Source organism: Hibiscus syriacus, unplaced genomic scaffold, assembly GCF_006381635.1.
Source record: "Hibiscus syriacus cultivar Baekdansim isolate YM2019G1 unplaced genomic scaffold, ASM638163v2 tig00112344_pilon, whole genome shotgun sequence".
Classification (NCBI taxonomy): Eukaryota; Viridiplantae; Streptophyta; class Magnoliopsida; order Malvales; family Malvaceae; genus Hibiscus; species Hibiscus syriacus.
In genome coordinates, this window is record NW_024063307.1 from 1,426,221 (window position 1) to 1,442,939 (window position 16,719).

The 16,719-nt window shown below is 31.7% G+C and overlaps 1 protein-coding gene across 1 annotated transcript; it reads right to left on the reverse strand.

The window, feature by feature from the left end:
* Positions 1 to 1,579: 1,579 nt before the first annotated feature.
* Positions 1,580 to 10,229, reverse strand: LOC120178185 (ADP-ribosylation factor GTPase-activating protein AGD3-like). The gene is made up of 19 exons (XM_039184118.1): positions 9,770 to 10,229; positions 8,652 to 8,728; positions 7,930 to 8,030; positions 7,583 to 7,653; positions 7,168 to 7,230; positions 6,876 to 6,920; positions 6,669 to 6,734; positions 6,505 to 6,552; positions 6,309 to 6,404; positions 6,169 to 6,210; positions 5,663 to 5,878; positions 5,414 to 5,545; positions 5,069 to 5,296; positions 4,804 to 4,890; positions 4,378 to 4,716; positions 3,842 to 3,987; positions 3,637 to 3,730; positions 2,235 to 2,722; positions 1,580 to 2,130 (listed from the first exon to the last, which is right to left on the reverse strand). Exons 1-19 carry the CDS (start codon positions 9,812 to 9,814, stop codon positions 2,007 to 2,009), a joined length of 2,508 nt encoding a protein of 835 aa, XP_039040049.1. The 5' UTR covers positions 9,815 to 10,229; the 3' UTR covers positions 1,580 to 2,006.
* Positions 10,230 to 16,719: the final 6,490 nt, after the last annotated feature.

Below are 16,719 nucleotides of genomic sequence, written 5' to 3' on the forward strand. Positions count from 1 at the left end.
AGTGGCGTTTTACTGAAAATATTAAAAAATATTAATATTTTCGATAACATATTTCCTTAGTTGTAGATTATCTTTCCTTAAACATCCCGTTAGAAAAAGTAACATTTTGGTAAATATTGGTCAAAAATACTATTTCAGTAGATAATGGTTTTTTTTGGTAATTTTAGGTAAAATTGCAATGAAAGATGTTAAAGTAATAATTAAAGTATCCAATCATGGGCTGAATTAAACTGGTTCGGCAGTGATGGTGAGCACTGAGCACTGAGGGCATTGAAAAGGAGAGGAAGGTTCCCTATCCATGCTGACACATGACACGCTGGGATGAACTTCTTTTCTTCCCAGCAACACAACAAAGCCAACAATCACTAAAAATCATAGCATAATGCAATCTGGATTTCTTAATCCTTTACACGTACTAGTAGGCATACGTGTCGGCTGTTTAAGCATTGCCTTTATATATTTTTTTTCAAATGATGCTATGAATGATGCACTTTTCGGTCCCACTGCAACTGGAAATGTGAAGTGCGCCGATCACAGTATACATCCTTGTACTGTGTCACTGTCACAGATGGGATCATCCCCCATGCACTTGCAGGTGTATGGCTAGCTACCCTTTTCACATCAATTAATATTGTGTGCTCTTACCATCTCCTATTAGGTATCCACGCGAGTCTGCACTAAACCCCACCGCAATTGCCTGTTTGGTTTCCTTTTTTCCTGTGAAAGAATATATGAAGCGATGGGATTTTGGTGGTTGTGGATTTACTGAAGCTGCAGTTTCAGACGTAGAATTATCATTCATTCATTGTGCTTAGGTTTCACAAATATTTGTAAGGGAAAGCATGGCCACTTGTTATTGCAGGTCCAAGCCACAGTATCAGGTTCATATAACAAGGCTTGATTTGATTAGTCCAATGTACCAAATATTAAATACAAAGTAACCATTACACTCTCCAGATAAAGATATAAATCTCTTTTTGTTTCATCCTTTTAAGCTTAGGCTCCCTTGTTAACATCAAAAATGCTTCACAAAGATGGTAGGAATTTTATCCATTCTTAACGCCGAGTTATGAGTTCTTATCGAGTTCCAATTAACATGATCTTTAAATTTGAACGGGTGAAGGTGCAGCTCGATAATGTCAATACTACTAGACTCGTTATTATTATCGATTTGGCTAAGTTGAATCATATTCCTCTAGCTTATGACATTGGCTTAGGTTGTACAAAATATATATGATTTGCTGATTTTGAACTCATAAGAGAAGCAAACATGATGACAGATGACTTGGTAAAGTTGAAATTCTAAAATGACACTTCCATAGTGATCTACGGGAGGTTCCTAAGAAACATTTTTGAATAAATAATGATAAATGGGTAAAGGTGATATTTGAATAAGTCTCCTATCACTCACCCTCAATTTTATTGAATTTTTAACCACCACCGCTAAAATATATTTATTGGCAGCCTTCAACTGCTTGTCACTCCCAATCATCATCTCTGATTTGATTCCAAACCTTTGTATTCTGAAACTCTTACCGAATATATGTTCAAGTGCAATCATGAAAACAAATATAAAGTTACAGGCACCAGGGGGGGGCACCACTACTACAATATATAAATTAAATGTACATGAACACAATTGCTCTAAGATATAGCCTCAACTCAATAGCTATATCCAACTAATAACACATCACAAACACATTGCATTATTACTTTATAAGGCCAGCCCCTTACCTATAAAACCAAACCACATTCTTCCCTGCGTTTAAAACCATCTTTGCCTTACTAATTTTCAAATATGCCCATGGAGGCAACTTTGCGCAAGCACAACCTCCCGCTCTTCTGCTCTTGTATAATACCCTCCAAACATTGGAAGCATCCATTTCGATTACAGCCAGCTTTTCAACTTCTAGATATTAGTATTACAATTACACCAAGAAAACAAAAGCAATACATTTTCAAATTTCACACTTCAGGTGCAGCTCAAACTTCCATTTTTAACTCTTTTACCCAAGTTGCCCGTTTGAGTCGGATAATAAAGCAAGGACCTCACCGTCGTCAAAATCTGATTCCACTGCAAGCTCAAGAGGGGTTTTACCTTCCCTATCTAAAGCCTGCGGATCAGCTCCCCTGCAGGAAACCAGGAGAAACCTTTGTAACATTCCAAATGCACATTCAGTGGTGTAAAGTTAATTGAATATAACAATATCCTATAGTAAGGATCCACCAATAACCTGGTAAGTAGTAATTTAGCAAGTACGGCTTTTCCCTTGAGAATACATCGATGAAGGGGTGTTTGACCTCTTGAATCCGTTACATTTATATTTGATCCATATTGTAATAGAAGTTCAATCATGCCGATGTCTCCAGTTTCACAAGCAAGGTGAAGTAGGGTACAACCATCTAAATCGTCTGCAATTTGGCCTTCACTGGTATCCACCAAGTTGAAAGAGCTAGCAGAGGATCTGTCTGATGAATCCCCTGTGATGTAACTGGAGTTGTTTCCTACATTTGAATGTTCTTGCAGTAGCATCACTTTGGCAAGGGTTAACGAAGACACAGAAGATTGTTCATACACTGCATTTAAATCTGCTTCAGAATTAACAATGTAACGGTATACAGCCTTCTTATCGTTAGCACGAACAGCCTCCCAAATCTGTTGTGCAACTGATTGATGATGTTGCTCAACTTTTGGCTTGCAAACAAAATGCTTTTCTGCATACTGAGATCAAAAGAAAAAAAAGAAAATTCTTTCAATAGTTACAAACAGCAAATTATTAGAAATTGATCAAATACTGCTTAAAACCCAACATGAACAGAGATAGCCTTCGATTGATCAAAACAGAAGTATATGTTTTATATTCTAGCCTGAGAATATTCTAGGTTTTCATGAATCACCAAATTAAGAGCACAGCAAAAAGGACATATTGATTGGAGTTAAGAGATAGAAGATGGTCAGCCCTTCCATTATTATCCGCAAGGCATAATATTTGTTCAGCAATCTTCATGTTTTTAACAGCTAAATGATACACCACATTGGTCAAGTTCTGGAATTAATATTTGTTCAGCAAACCCCTAAAATTTAATTTATACCTATCACATCCATATGTTTGTCTTCTATTCAGTGTTGACCCTTATATTGCCCAAGGCACGAGAACACATCGGACTGAAGCAAGGTCAAATGCGTCTTTGTGCTTTTATACGTTTGTATGAGTATAGACAGGGTAAGCTTGAGATACATAATTCTGACAACTTCTTAACTCTATAAAACATGCAAAAATCAACCCAACCCCACCCCCCTTTTTGTGGGCAATTATACATGATTTTCTTATACTCACGTTTGTTGTTGAATAATGAAACATTCAAATTCCTTACACCTGCTACCTTCCCAGAAAGCATGCATAGGCACACCAGGCATGCACCTTATCAAATGTCTCACCCAAAAGAGTTTGAGAGTTTTTTGTTGTTTGGTGCTTAGGTGTATGCCTTAAAAACAATGGAGCCAGAATTAAAATACAATTATCCAACATTCAAAGAAAACATATTGACAAGAACATCTATCATGTTAACCATAAGCAACTGTATGAAATACACCAAAAAAATGTTAAGACTACAGTTGAAGGAAAAATATTAAACCTTTGCATGTATGAATTTCTCCTTTACAGATATAGAATCAGAATGACAAGGCTTTCCCATAAGCAGCAGCTGAGGCTTATCAGACTTGAAAAAGCTTCATCACCAGAATCAGTAAGTGTTAGTGACAAGCAACTAGAGAACCAAGTTTAGCTTTATTTTTACTACATGTACTGTAATTTAATCATAAGAAAAGAAGATTTTATACCCTGTGAGGGTAAGATCAACATGGAAAGCACTTCTTGAATGCAACAATTCCTCCCAGACCGAGTTAGCAAAGGTGTTGCCGAGCGATTGAAACAAACTTATAACAGATGGATCCCATACTTTTACATCAAGAGTAAGCGACCTAACCTGAAATATGAACCACCAAAACGTAAGAGCTACACAAATGAGTAAGCAACATCAATGACAATAACTAAGTGATGGTGTTATCCAGCTAAAATAACTCATTTCAGCACGAAAACAGTATATTCTATAGAAGAAAAAGAAATACAAATCCCAACAAGAAAAAGAAGTTTTCCCTTTATTCTCAAATTCCTATAATCCAATAAGTAGTAGATGTTATACTTTTCATCCTGTTCGCATAACCATGTTCATTACTGACGACCATTTATCTTTCTTTAAAAATTAGAAAATTCAAGAGAAAACAGCAATTGATCAATGGAACACTTAAATTCTTGCGAGATGAAGACTTCTCATAAGGATAACATAAAAAGGTCATATATAATATATTCACTTCACCTTTGAAATATGAACACCAAGATTACGGTGAACACCAGAACACTCAATACAAAGAAGAACACCCAGATTCAAAGATGCCCAATCAGGTTCAGGGGCACCACAATCTGCACATTTCTCATTCCCACAAACTCTTTGCAGTACATCAATTGGCTTTTCATTTTTTACACATGACCTTTGATGTTGTGAAGCCCTTGATTGGCGTTCATTATGTGCAATAACAAGGTTTCTCTCGGCATTATACTCTTCAACAGCAGTGTGATCAAAATCAGAACTTTCAAAAGAACTACTCTCACTGGCAGATCGATGATGACCACTTCCCATGGGACTAGCAGAAAGACACTGAAAAATGATATGAATGCAACCATGAACTATCGATACACTAAAGGAATAAACGAGCAAAAAACATGCTAAATGTTGAATAATTACCCTTTCAGGAGCCTGAGAACTAAGTAATGAAGCAATAACACCAGTTATCTTTTCAATCCAATCCATTTGGTCCAGTGCACTCTCTGCCTGCACTAACAAGCACCAAAAAACATTATTGAGGTCAATTGCAAATAATAATCCTAATCCTACACAATGCAACATTTTTGGTCCATCAATCCAGCAATTGGTTGATCCCAGAAATAACAAAAATATCTAGACACAAGTTAAGCCCTAATGAAAAACACAGGCTACACCTAAGTTATACCTGCAACGTGTAATTCTTGGTTGGAGAAATTATCCGAAAGCAAAACCTCAAATCTGACTGGTCAGCGTCAACTTTAATTGTTGATGTAAGTAGATTCACTGTGTGATGGGCAACAGATTTTTCATCGTGCACACCACCATGATGATGAGAAGAAGAAAGCCACCGACCCAATAATCCAGATCCAATCTCAGAGCTATTTCGCTGACTGGAAAGCTGAGTGCCAGGCCCCTATTAATACACCAAGAAAAATCAAAACAGAGAAATGGAGCTTTGGTCACAAACTGCACTTCAAACACTCTACTTCTTTAATGTTTTCCCAAAGCTGGAGAGCGGGAAGAATCTTACAGATGATTTGCTGCATTGCTTACGGTAGTAATACAGCATCCCTCGGCTATCAAGGACAAAAAATCTTCTTTTCCAGTCTCCTCTCAAACTTGATGAACGTTTTGACAGATAACCTTGTCGAATGGTTTGAACCTGGAAGAATATCCAAGTTTCAGGTGCAGATATATGGTACATAGATGCAAAAGTATGTGTAGGACTAACAAATTTTCACGAACAGAAATCCAGGAGAACTTAAAATCTTCTTTAAACCTTTCCCTTTGCGGCAGACTGCATTACTGCCTCTATCATTTTATGTGAACTTCTACCAATTGCTTGTATACCATCTCCGTTAGGAGATCCATTAGAACCATTAGAAGACAATCTGCTCTCTCTGTCAACCTGCCGTTTGTACTCTTGCATTCTTTCATTTAGAGCTGCCTGCTCATAGTTGGATCTTTCCCTTGATTGACGTGCATAGGTCATGACCTGCAAACTTGTATTTCAACACTTAGCACATACACAGGCATAGTAGAACCAAAACTGTTGGTATCATGAATTCAAGTTACAAGATCCCTTCTTGCTTTGGTTTGCTTCAAAGGGAAAGCCAATCATAAGCCGTGCTTCTTATAACATGCTATGACTAATCTCTTGAACAACTGATACCATAATCGGTACAGGGATATTATTTTTTTAAGGAACAATTGGATGAATAAAATACAGCACAATCAGAGATGGAAAGATATGTCTCGGACTAGAGGGAAGTTATGATAACAAACCTGATTAATGTATGGCTCCATTTGATGCAATAATTCATAGCCCTATAAATGACCAAAGTTAGTCATGAGCAATGCATTCAGCAAGATATTGAAATTTGAAACAATGACAAAGAAATAGAGAAGTCATGCCATGCAATAACCTGTTTGAAGTATCGAAGATGCGCATCCATAGTCCCACTGACAGCTTCCAGAAACTCAAATCGCTTTTTGGCTTCAACATTTGAAAGAGCAGTTACCTGTAATTGTAAACCACAGTAGTGTAATTACCATCTTGAACCAATTTTGAACTATCAAAGCAACATCAATTTAGAAATCATCTGCTAGCAAGTCACTCACCAGATTAAAACGAGCCTGCTCAAATGTTGACCTTGCATTATGAAGTTCCTAGAATAACGTCAACCATGTCAGACTAAAATATCCATCAACATTATATCTACGCAAGTAAGAATGTCCGATACATGAAATTATAAACCATTAAAGCAAACCATTTTGCAAGATACCTCTTCCAAAACATTGGCAATATTACTCTTTGTACTTTTTCTCAGTGAAAGAAACTTTTCACGAGCCTGCAAGATTACACAAAGCAATACAATGTAACAATTAATTTGATTTTAGGCCAACTCCAAATAATATTATCACATTCAATCAATGAAAATAAAGCAAGCTAACAAACTACACAAGCAAAATAAATTTAAATTCTAAAGCACCTGGTCGTAAATGAGACTGGCCTTGTCAAAGCGTTTACGTGCTTCCTGCACTCAGATAAGATATTTTAAATCAAAAAGCTTACAAATAAAAAATACATGATCTAGAATAATACACGGATTATAAGAAGTTGGATGAATCTATAGCAAAGTGATAAATAAATAACCTATATTTCTCTTGATAAGACTGTTTTTACATAACAAAAGTTAATTAGGCAGCCCAGCTTTTAGCTAGTTCCAAATCCTCACAACTTTATAGGGTAACTTAAAATTCATTTGAGAGAAAGGCGATTACCTTGACCTCAAGTAAATCAATATTGACAAACTGCAGTAATTTGTCATTTAGCTCGGTTTCAACCTAGAGAGAAAAGAAAGCATTTCACAAATATTATTGTATGTTAATATGATTGGACAATGAACTATATAGTGTCAAAGTTCAATATAGCAGTAAAGTTTATATTCTCACAATTTTGAAAAGAAAGGACAGTTTTATAGAACATAGATGGTGTTAAATATCCATGAAGAAAACAACCAACAAAAGGTTAGTTACTACTGACATTTCTAAATGATTATCATTTCCTTTCACCAGGTATTCACAGCAGCAGTTGGAGAATGCCAAAGAGTGAGTTTATCCAAAACCAGTTATCTTAGGTCCTTACTCCTCAGTAATAAATTTGAATTCAAGTTAAAATGATAGTTCAGAGAATTACCTGGGACCGAAGAACTTCCTTGTATGTCCCAATTTCTCTCAATGCTATGGTAAACTTGGTCATAACCGGCCCTAAAGAAGCGAAAAAAGGTTCAATTACAGATATGGTTACAAACCAAAATATAATCTAAATGTGATGTTAGAACCGAAGAACAGAATGAAAAAGAAAAAAGAAAGGCTTTTGGACAGCTTATAGCGATCAATCCAATCATTACTATAATAGGAAGAACACCAAAGCAAAATAAATATAGTCACACTCACAACCACTTGAGACTGTCCATCTCTCCATCAATATTCAACCAAGTGGAACAAAAAAACTTTGCCACAAAATTTTGAATAAATACATACCTCCAAAAGCCACACTAATAGGGTCATTATGTCCTCCACCAAACATTTCAAGGGCATTTGCAAAAGCGATGTCCCCATCATATCCCTCCCCAAGTCCTTCACTGCAATTAGAGAAAAATAAATACACAAATAAATATTTTCCCAATTCAAAGGCTTCAAGCCGGAAGCAACACCCTTTATCTCCAGTGGAAGAAACCATTACGAATAAAAAGTCTATTCCTGTTGAGAACTACGATTATGTAACTACTTTTACAGTGAGAGCCAGGACATTCATGAGTATCAAGCATTCTTGTGTAAAGCAGCAAACATGGACCTAGGGTCAAGTACAAAGAAGAATAACTAATACATACATAATCATTGAAGTTTTTTTTTTTATATAATGCAAGGTTGCATTCAGTTTTTTCTTCATACGCTTGAGCCACATGTAAGAAAGAATGTTGAAAAACATTCTAAAGACCCTGAAACTAGAAGAAATTTAAGAATAGATATAGGCAAAGACTGTTAATGCATACTAACAGACAACCTTTATGTTAAAGAGGCATAAATAAACAAGCAACAAATACCTCGCCCATTATAGGAATGTTGAACTATTTCTTTATTTAATTTAGAATTCATGCTTAGCCACGTTATACATTCTCATATACTTCTTTCAATAGGGAAAAAGGGATCTTGTGTGATTAAAACAATCAAATTCGTAGATACATTTGATGATCTATACATACGTGTATTTTCGACATCCTTTGTAAAACCTTAAGCTTCTCTCCCGTAACAACTCGGCGCTTTCCTCCATGCATTGTATCTGTCCCACCAAATAAAATATATAAATTATTTATACATGTCCATAAATAACCAAACATATATACTACCTCATAAATATCTAGAATTAGTGTTCATCAGAGGAATAGCATGTGTAGAACATAAAATTAACATGACAAGAAATCAAATATATCTTGAAACTCAAAAAAATAATGGAAAAATCACTAACTATTGTTGAGTTGGCAGCAAGGAAACATGCATATAGAAGCTAGCCAAGTCATGATAAGTGAGCATATGAACATTTCAAATCCATTAGAACAAACAGTTACACTCTCCCTATAACCATGCATAACTGTGGATGTAAACAATGCCTTAAAGCAAAATGAGATACTCCATCTCACTACAATCGGTCTGTAGGAAAGACTGATTGGATATCGGATTGGCGCCTGACAAAGATATTCATGAAGTAAAATGTTGAGTATAAATCTTCTAACTTGATTTCAATCTTATATTTTCCAATTCTTAGAGAGAGCTTAATCACGCCAAACTTAAAAGCATAATAGAATATCTAAAAATTAGTGCCATATAGTTTCAATTTTCAGATAATACAACTCAACGCCAACCAGAAGAGATCAAGGATCACTCTTTAAATAGTCTTTTAAACCCACCAATAGTGGATACTGATAGTCAAGCTAGAAACCCAGCTTCGAACATGCTCTAACTCTATTTGGAATAAAATAAATCTCCCCAAATCCTCAAAACATTTTTTACGCCAAAATCTACAACATTAATTATACTATAACTACAGCTGATCTAGCTAAATTATTTGGAGAAACCTACTGCTCCGTTTACATACTTAGAAAATTTGAAGGATAAGGGGGAAGATATTCTCGTTTGATTTGTTTCTTTTGCCTTACTTTTCTCCGACAACCAAACGCGAATAATGCACTGAAGGTTACATAAACCGCAATCAAAATAATTCGCTAAATATGGAAACAATCTTGAGGGGGGAGCTAATAAATCTAAAATGTTCCCAACTTCCTTCAAGTGTAAAGAACATCGAGAGAGATTGAGAGATAATAACCTGCTTACGAAACATGGGAGAGTCATCGAGCTTAGCGAAATGCATTGTAAAGGCCACGATTCTTTCTTATCTTCACGATAAATCTTAATTACCATTACATCAATGCTCGATCCTTCGTAGAACAAAACTAAACCCTTGAGATCTCCCTTTCACTCCGATTTAAACCCTCCAAAAACGAGGAGAGACGCCGTCACTTGACAACTTAATTAACAAAGACAGTCGGGTTCCCAAGCGAGAAATTCAGCTCCATCAACTCGATTCACATCGACTTCACGACACTTAAGTTACCAGAAGCATTTTTTTAGGGAAAAAACTTTTTTTTTATTTACAGTCCCTTTATTCACTTTGTGTGTGTACTGTTTGCTTTGTAGTTTTAGTTCATAAAAGAAGGTTTTAAAAATATAACCGAAAGTAGAAAATAAAAATAAAATAAAACCCTAGAAAAAGAGAGAGTGAAGAGGGTAAGGGGAAAGAAAACACAAGATTTTGATTATAGGAAGTGGAGTCTTGGGAATTGAGAGTGAAATTAAAACAAAGAATGAAATTAATTAAGCTCTTCTTAATACATTAATACATTATTAAACCTAAAACATGTGTTAAGAGAGACACGAAGACAAAGCAGTCTTAGGTAAAAAGCGAAGGCACAGACATAATTAGCCTCCTCTTTACTTTTGCTTTTGTTTTTCCCCCTTTTCGGTTTCGTTTCGTGAAGCCAGATGTTTTAACAGCTTGTTGCCTAACACCACGACCTACGTCGTCGTTTTGAGGATGTGCTTGAAAACGGCGTTAAGACTGTGTGTTTCCGACGGGAGTAAACCCTCATTGAGGGAGAGAAGAGAGAGGCGTGTGCGAGTGGAGAGGCGTGAAATGAAATTTCCTACTTTTTGGAGTTTGAATGGGAGGAAGGTTGGTGAATCACGCGCCACGAGCGAGTGGTGATTGATCATAGAAACTGAAAGATGCTTCTGTGTTGCAAACTCAGCAATCGAGGAAGCGGGACCCAAACCAGAAGAATCAGCCTTTCCCTCTCCCATTTTCATATTTCTTGTTTTCGTACCAAAATGTAATCTTCTTCTTTGATAGTTTAATTCCGTCTCTATGCACTAGATTTCCATTAACTAATCAAAATTAAATTTCATTAGCATTTTCGTTTAAAATATTTTTAAACCAATTAACCTTTATGCATGAGACATAATTAAATCCTTAAAATAAAAATATTTTATGGCAATTAGCAATTTAAAATAAATTATTTTACTTTTTTAGAATTTAATTATATTAATCAATCATTTTTAATCATCGAAAAAAATTAATAATTTATACTTAAAATATTAAACAAAATAATTCAACAACCCAAAAAATATATAAAAATAAACTTCATTGTTAATGATAATAAATAAATACCATCAACAGTAATATAATAATAATATATTAACAATTAATTTTATCACAACTCGAATACAAATATTTCAAGCAATTATATTTTGAGATAATATTTTAAACAATTATGAATATGTTACTTTTTATTATCATTTATTTATTTATTTATTGATCTTTTTATTTTAGATCATTATGTTAGTTATCTCATATTGATAGATATTCCTAATTATTTAAAAGTAGAAACTTAAATATTATCCATTCTTATAAAAATGAATGTAAAATTTATTAAACAAATATTAAATTTACAAAATAAAATTAGAAGATGAAAAAAAGAAAAAAAATAATATATAAAATTTAAAGATGTAAAAGGATTTAAGGATTAATTTTTATATTGTAACAGTTTGTCATCGTTGAAGGATTTAACGACGAGTTCTTATATTGTTATTATTGATAATATCCTACGACTAATTTTGATCATTGAAAAAGGTTTAAGGTGATTAATTTTTTTAAATTAAATTAAATTATTTATATTCATATTTATATTTATATTTATATTTATAAATATCATAAAAGAAATTGAAAATTATTTATATTTATAAAAAAAAATATCTTAGTGTATTATTATGGATGGGAGGAGACTGGGACCTGAATATTGAAACGGAGTAATGGGAAGGCAACCAATAAATTTCAGCCTTACTGAGCTTCAGCTTCTCAGCTCATTACCGCCCCCAAAATATCTGCGACAACTGAATTCATATATAATTTTAATGCTTATATAAACATATAATTAGAAATAAACAAACTGAAGTTTATTAAATGTTTATTTTATACAATAATAATAAATATTTTATTTTTATATAATCATTTATATTTAATTTATTAACTAATTAATTTGATTAACTATTATGAAGACAATTTTTTAAAATTTATTTTTTTTCATTCATGATATAAATTGTTTTTTCTTTCTTTTAAGAATTTAACATCTTATCTCATTAGACTAATTATTATATTTTTATATTTAAAACGTATATACTAATTAAAAAATCGTTGAAGAAACAATAGTTTCTAATTATTATAGATGTATCAATGTTTGAGAAAGTAACTTTCATCTAAGAAAAAAATCAATTTAAATCCTGAAATTATATATATTAATATGTGTTTATATGAAATTGTGTTATGCTATCTCTTGAAAATTTGAGTATCATTACGTGATAATAAATTGTAGGGTTAACTACATTGATGATCATTTATGTATGTGTTTTGTTTACTTTTGATCACTAATTTCAAAATACATAAGATATTGTCACCTTTGTTTTTATTTATTTAAGATATGGTCACTTTTGTTTTTATTTATTTAAGATGTGGTCACCACATGTTAACTACGGTTAACAGTTATCATATTAAGTGATGTGATATTTTGGTATAATCACACATTTGGTTCCTATTATTTACATATTCTTTCAGTTTAGTATACTTTTAATAAATTAAAATAAATTTAATCCTCCAATCAAATGATGGCACGTGTCACTAGTGTCATGTGTCGTCATTCGATTGGAGGCCTAACTTTATTTTAATTTAATATATTTGTTTTTCCACCAATTTGCTTTGTTTTGTTAAAATAAATTAAAGTTGGTTTCCCAACCCAACGGTGACACCTATTAGTTTTCCAATCCAATGGTGACACATTACACGATACGTGGTACCAATGACAGTTATAATATTTGATTGGAGGATTAAATTTATTTTAATTTATTAAAAATATGACTATATTGAGAAAATATGTAAATAATAGAGACCAAATGTGTGACTATACTGAAATATTTAACGGCAGTTAACTCACAGTGGCTACATCTTAATTAAATAAGAACGAATGTGACCATATCTTATGTATTTTGAAATCAATGACCAAAAGTTGACAAAACACAAACATAAGTGATCATCCATTTAGTTAACCCTAAATTTTAATAACAATATACTTTAAAAGAGTAAATTATATTTTAAAGGCAAAAAACATTTAAGGTTATTGTACTTTAAAAAAAAACTAATGTGAATCTCGAATTATTTTTCATCTAATATGACCCTCTAACTCATAAAATAAATTCAATATAGTTATTTGACCAATGTTTTTCGTTGTTTACCGTTACAATATTGATGTGGCAGTTCACAGTGCTAATATAGTTGTAATAATGGTGGCTTACATGGAAAATGACATGACAAATGGACTAAAATAATTTTTCTGGTCTCGTTTGAGAGTAAAATTGATAGTTTTAAAAAATAGGGTAAACTATAGAGTTTGTCACTTTTGTTTCAATTTTATAAATGTATAGTCACTCAATCCAAAAAATATAATATATGATTACTTTTGCTCCTTTTTAATTAAGAATGTTTACTTTTTGTGAACTCAAAATAGTTCTGAGATAAAATATAAATTTACCCCTTTTCCATATTTTTCTTCTCTAACCCCTTATCGGCCGCTTCCCCAGTGAAGTAATATCGTTTTCAAACTGATCAGTGGACCAGAATCAGGGTTTTAAATCGTGGTCGTATTTTCGGTCATTTCGAATTTACCGTGATTGTGGTTGTTGCATGCGCTATTGCGGGTGTAGCGGGTAACTCGGACAGCGACGAAACCGCTATATCACGGACGAAATTGCGACTGCGAAACGTTTTTTGAAACCCTGAGCAGAACCTATCGTTTTATTCAGTGATCGATGGTTGATGTTGCTCCGGGACGCATTCAAAGTGATGTTGATTGTTCGAATGGTGCTCAAATTGCTGATGGCTAAGCCAGTGTTCGAATTGCGGGTGGAGAGGCCGGTGATTAAATTGTTCAGAGAGTTTTTCCATATGTAGTGATGTTGATCATTTTTTAATAACGATATTGCTTCGCTGGGGAAGCAGGGGAAGGGGCTGGTAAAGAAAACATATAAAAAAGGGGTAAATTGATATTTTATCATGAACCATTTTGAGTTTACAAAAATACCCCATGATTAGTAATTTATTTAAAGTTTAAGGGTTCAAATAAAAATTAAACATTTTTACTAACGTGTCACGTCATCAAACTCATAACAGCTAACGTCTCAGTGACCACATCTTTATTAAAACTAAACAAAAGTGATCATATATTATATTTTTTGGATCAGGTGACCATATGTTTATAAAATTGAAACAAAAGTGACCAACTCTGTAGTTTACCCAAAATTAGGAGATTATTTAATTTTTTAATTATAAAATATTTAAATATTCAAAAAATTAAATATAAAAATACTAAAAATACAAATTAAATTATTCAAATATATATATAGTTAAAAAATACTAAAAAAAATTAAAAGATTTAGTACATATATATACCATAAACAATAAAACGATAAATCATAAAATATTAAAAAATTAAAAAATATATTATATATAATATATAGTTGTACCATAAGATCGTATACAAAGTACTTTAAGTGGATATTTTAGGGTTTATCATATTTTTCTATTTTTTTTAATCATCGTTAGTTTCTTTTCTAATTTATTTTTATGATCGACAACGATATTAGTCTTGGTGTTAATCATCGACCGCTGATATTCATTGTTTTTCCTTTACTTTATTACAACACATCTTTATTTTTTTCCTTGTTTTTATTTTAAATAATTATGTCTTTATGCCACGTTTTATTTTGTCTTTATGACACGCTTTTCTCAGTCTTTATGGAACATTTTTGGTCCTTTGGTCGTTAATTTCATTTATTCTTTTTTCAAGGTTGGCTTTGACATTGTCATTACTAATCAAGATACCGCTTTATTTTTTATCATGTAAATTTCATTGCTTTGGACCATCGATTGGATTTGAATACACGATTTACGTTCGTAGATAGTATTTTCATGCCGCTCAATTACGATATCGGTGATCTTTCAATAACTTCATCATTTTGTGGTTTGTTTTTTGATATGGTCATATCTGTTTGTATCCATCTTTTATCTAAATTTATTTGATTATGTTTTTTTAACATTTTCCTTATATGGTCATTGTAATCTTAAGTGACTAGTTTTTTTTTGTTTATGAAAATATCTTTGTTACGTAATTAATTTACAATTGTGGTTGTAAATCTTCATTGTAATTTGGATATTTTTTTATTTTTAATAAAATTAGCAGTTTTTATAAAAGAAAATACTCTAAGTGGATTTATTGAGACTTACGAAATTTAGATAAAAATATAGCTAGATTTGTGTATTAATGTTAGTAACTTACTATGTTTGAGTGATAACTATGGTTGAAGAGTATTGGAGAAGCATATCACACAATAGAGTTTGAGTCCTCAAAATGCATTTATCGGACAATTGTGATGTCAACTGCAACTTTATGTTCGAGTTCATTTGTTTAACAGAAAATAGATTCCGAAAAATGAAATTTTAAAATAAATTACATTTCCTAGAAAACATTTTATGAAAATCATTTTATGGTCTTTGGATAATGTTGTGTAATTTAGTTTTCACTTGTTGGTAAATTTTTTCAAAATTTTTTTTATTATAAACATCAAATACAATAAATAATATTATTTATTAACAAAATAATGATATCACTTTTAAAATATTAGAATAATTTATTTAATATTATTTATGTTAATATTATTATTAAAATATTATATCTACAATTTTATAAATAAAATATTACAATTATTATATTTTATTAAAATAAAATTGTTATAAATTATATTAATTATTTATTAAAATAAAAAATAATATATAAAAATAATATTATTAAAATGTTAAAAATTATAATATTAAAATAAAAATATTATATTATATTTTAAACAATATATATATTAAATATTCAACAATTTAATAATATTATTTTTATAAAATTAATAAATAATATTAAGTTTGTTAATAATTTGTTATATATTATTAAAATAAAAGTATAATAGTACATATTACAATAATATGATTATAATTATAAAATAATACATTATATTATTAAAATTATCAATAAATATAATTTAGTAATTAATATTTTTATTAAAATGATATTAAATAATATATTAATATTACATATATATATATATATAAAATAATAATGTTTTAGTGTTTTTGCTTTGAAGTGAAAAATTCCTAAAATGATTTACAGAAAATTAGATGTTAATTCATTTTCTAGTAAATGCAAACCTAATTCAATTGACTAAGAAAATGAATTACATTGATTATTTGTTTTTCGTGAATCAAATACTAAAAATGATAAAAACATTGCAACACCCCAAATTCCGAGCTATTAGTTTCGGGTTTACCGAGAGGCAAGTAGACCCCGTAGATTTCATGATTTAAGTCGTTGGATCTAATTGGGTTGGATTTGGGTCCAATTAGTTACAAAAAGGGTTTTTTTAATATGAGACAAAATGTAAATGACTAAAAGTGTAATTAGACCCTTGATGGAAATTGGAATTGATTTTGAGGTTTTATTTGCTTTGGATGTGGGGGTTCGCCCGTTTTATCTTTTCTTCCTTATTCATTTATTCTTTATTTATTTTCTTCCTACATTTTATTTGCTTGGCTTAAGGTGAGTGATTGGGGTTTCTTTCTTACCTTTTTCA

What these genes read in the sequence shown, in the direction of transcription:
- LOC120178185 (XM_039184118.1), bottom strand. Translation starts at nt 9,814, where the DNA reads ATGCATTTCGCTAAGCTCGATGACTCTCCCATGTTTCGTAAGCAG. An exon ending in AGGAAGTTCTTCGGTCCCAG is followed by an intron (nt 7,231 to 7,582) that starts GTAATTCTCTGA and finishes TTTTCTCTCTAG; the next exon opens with GTTGAAACCGAGCTAAATGA. An exon ending in TTGCCAATGTTTTGGAAGAG is followed by an intron (nt 6,553 to 6,668) that starts GTATCTTGCAAA and finishes ACGTTATTCTAG; the next exon opens with GAACTTCATAATGCAAGGTC.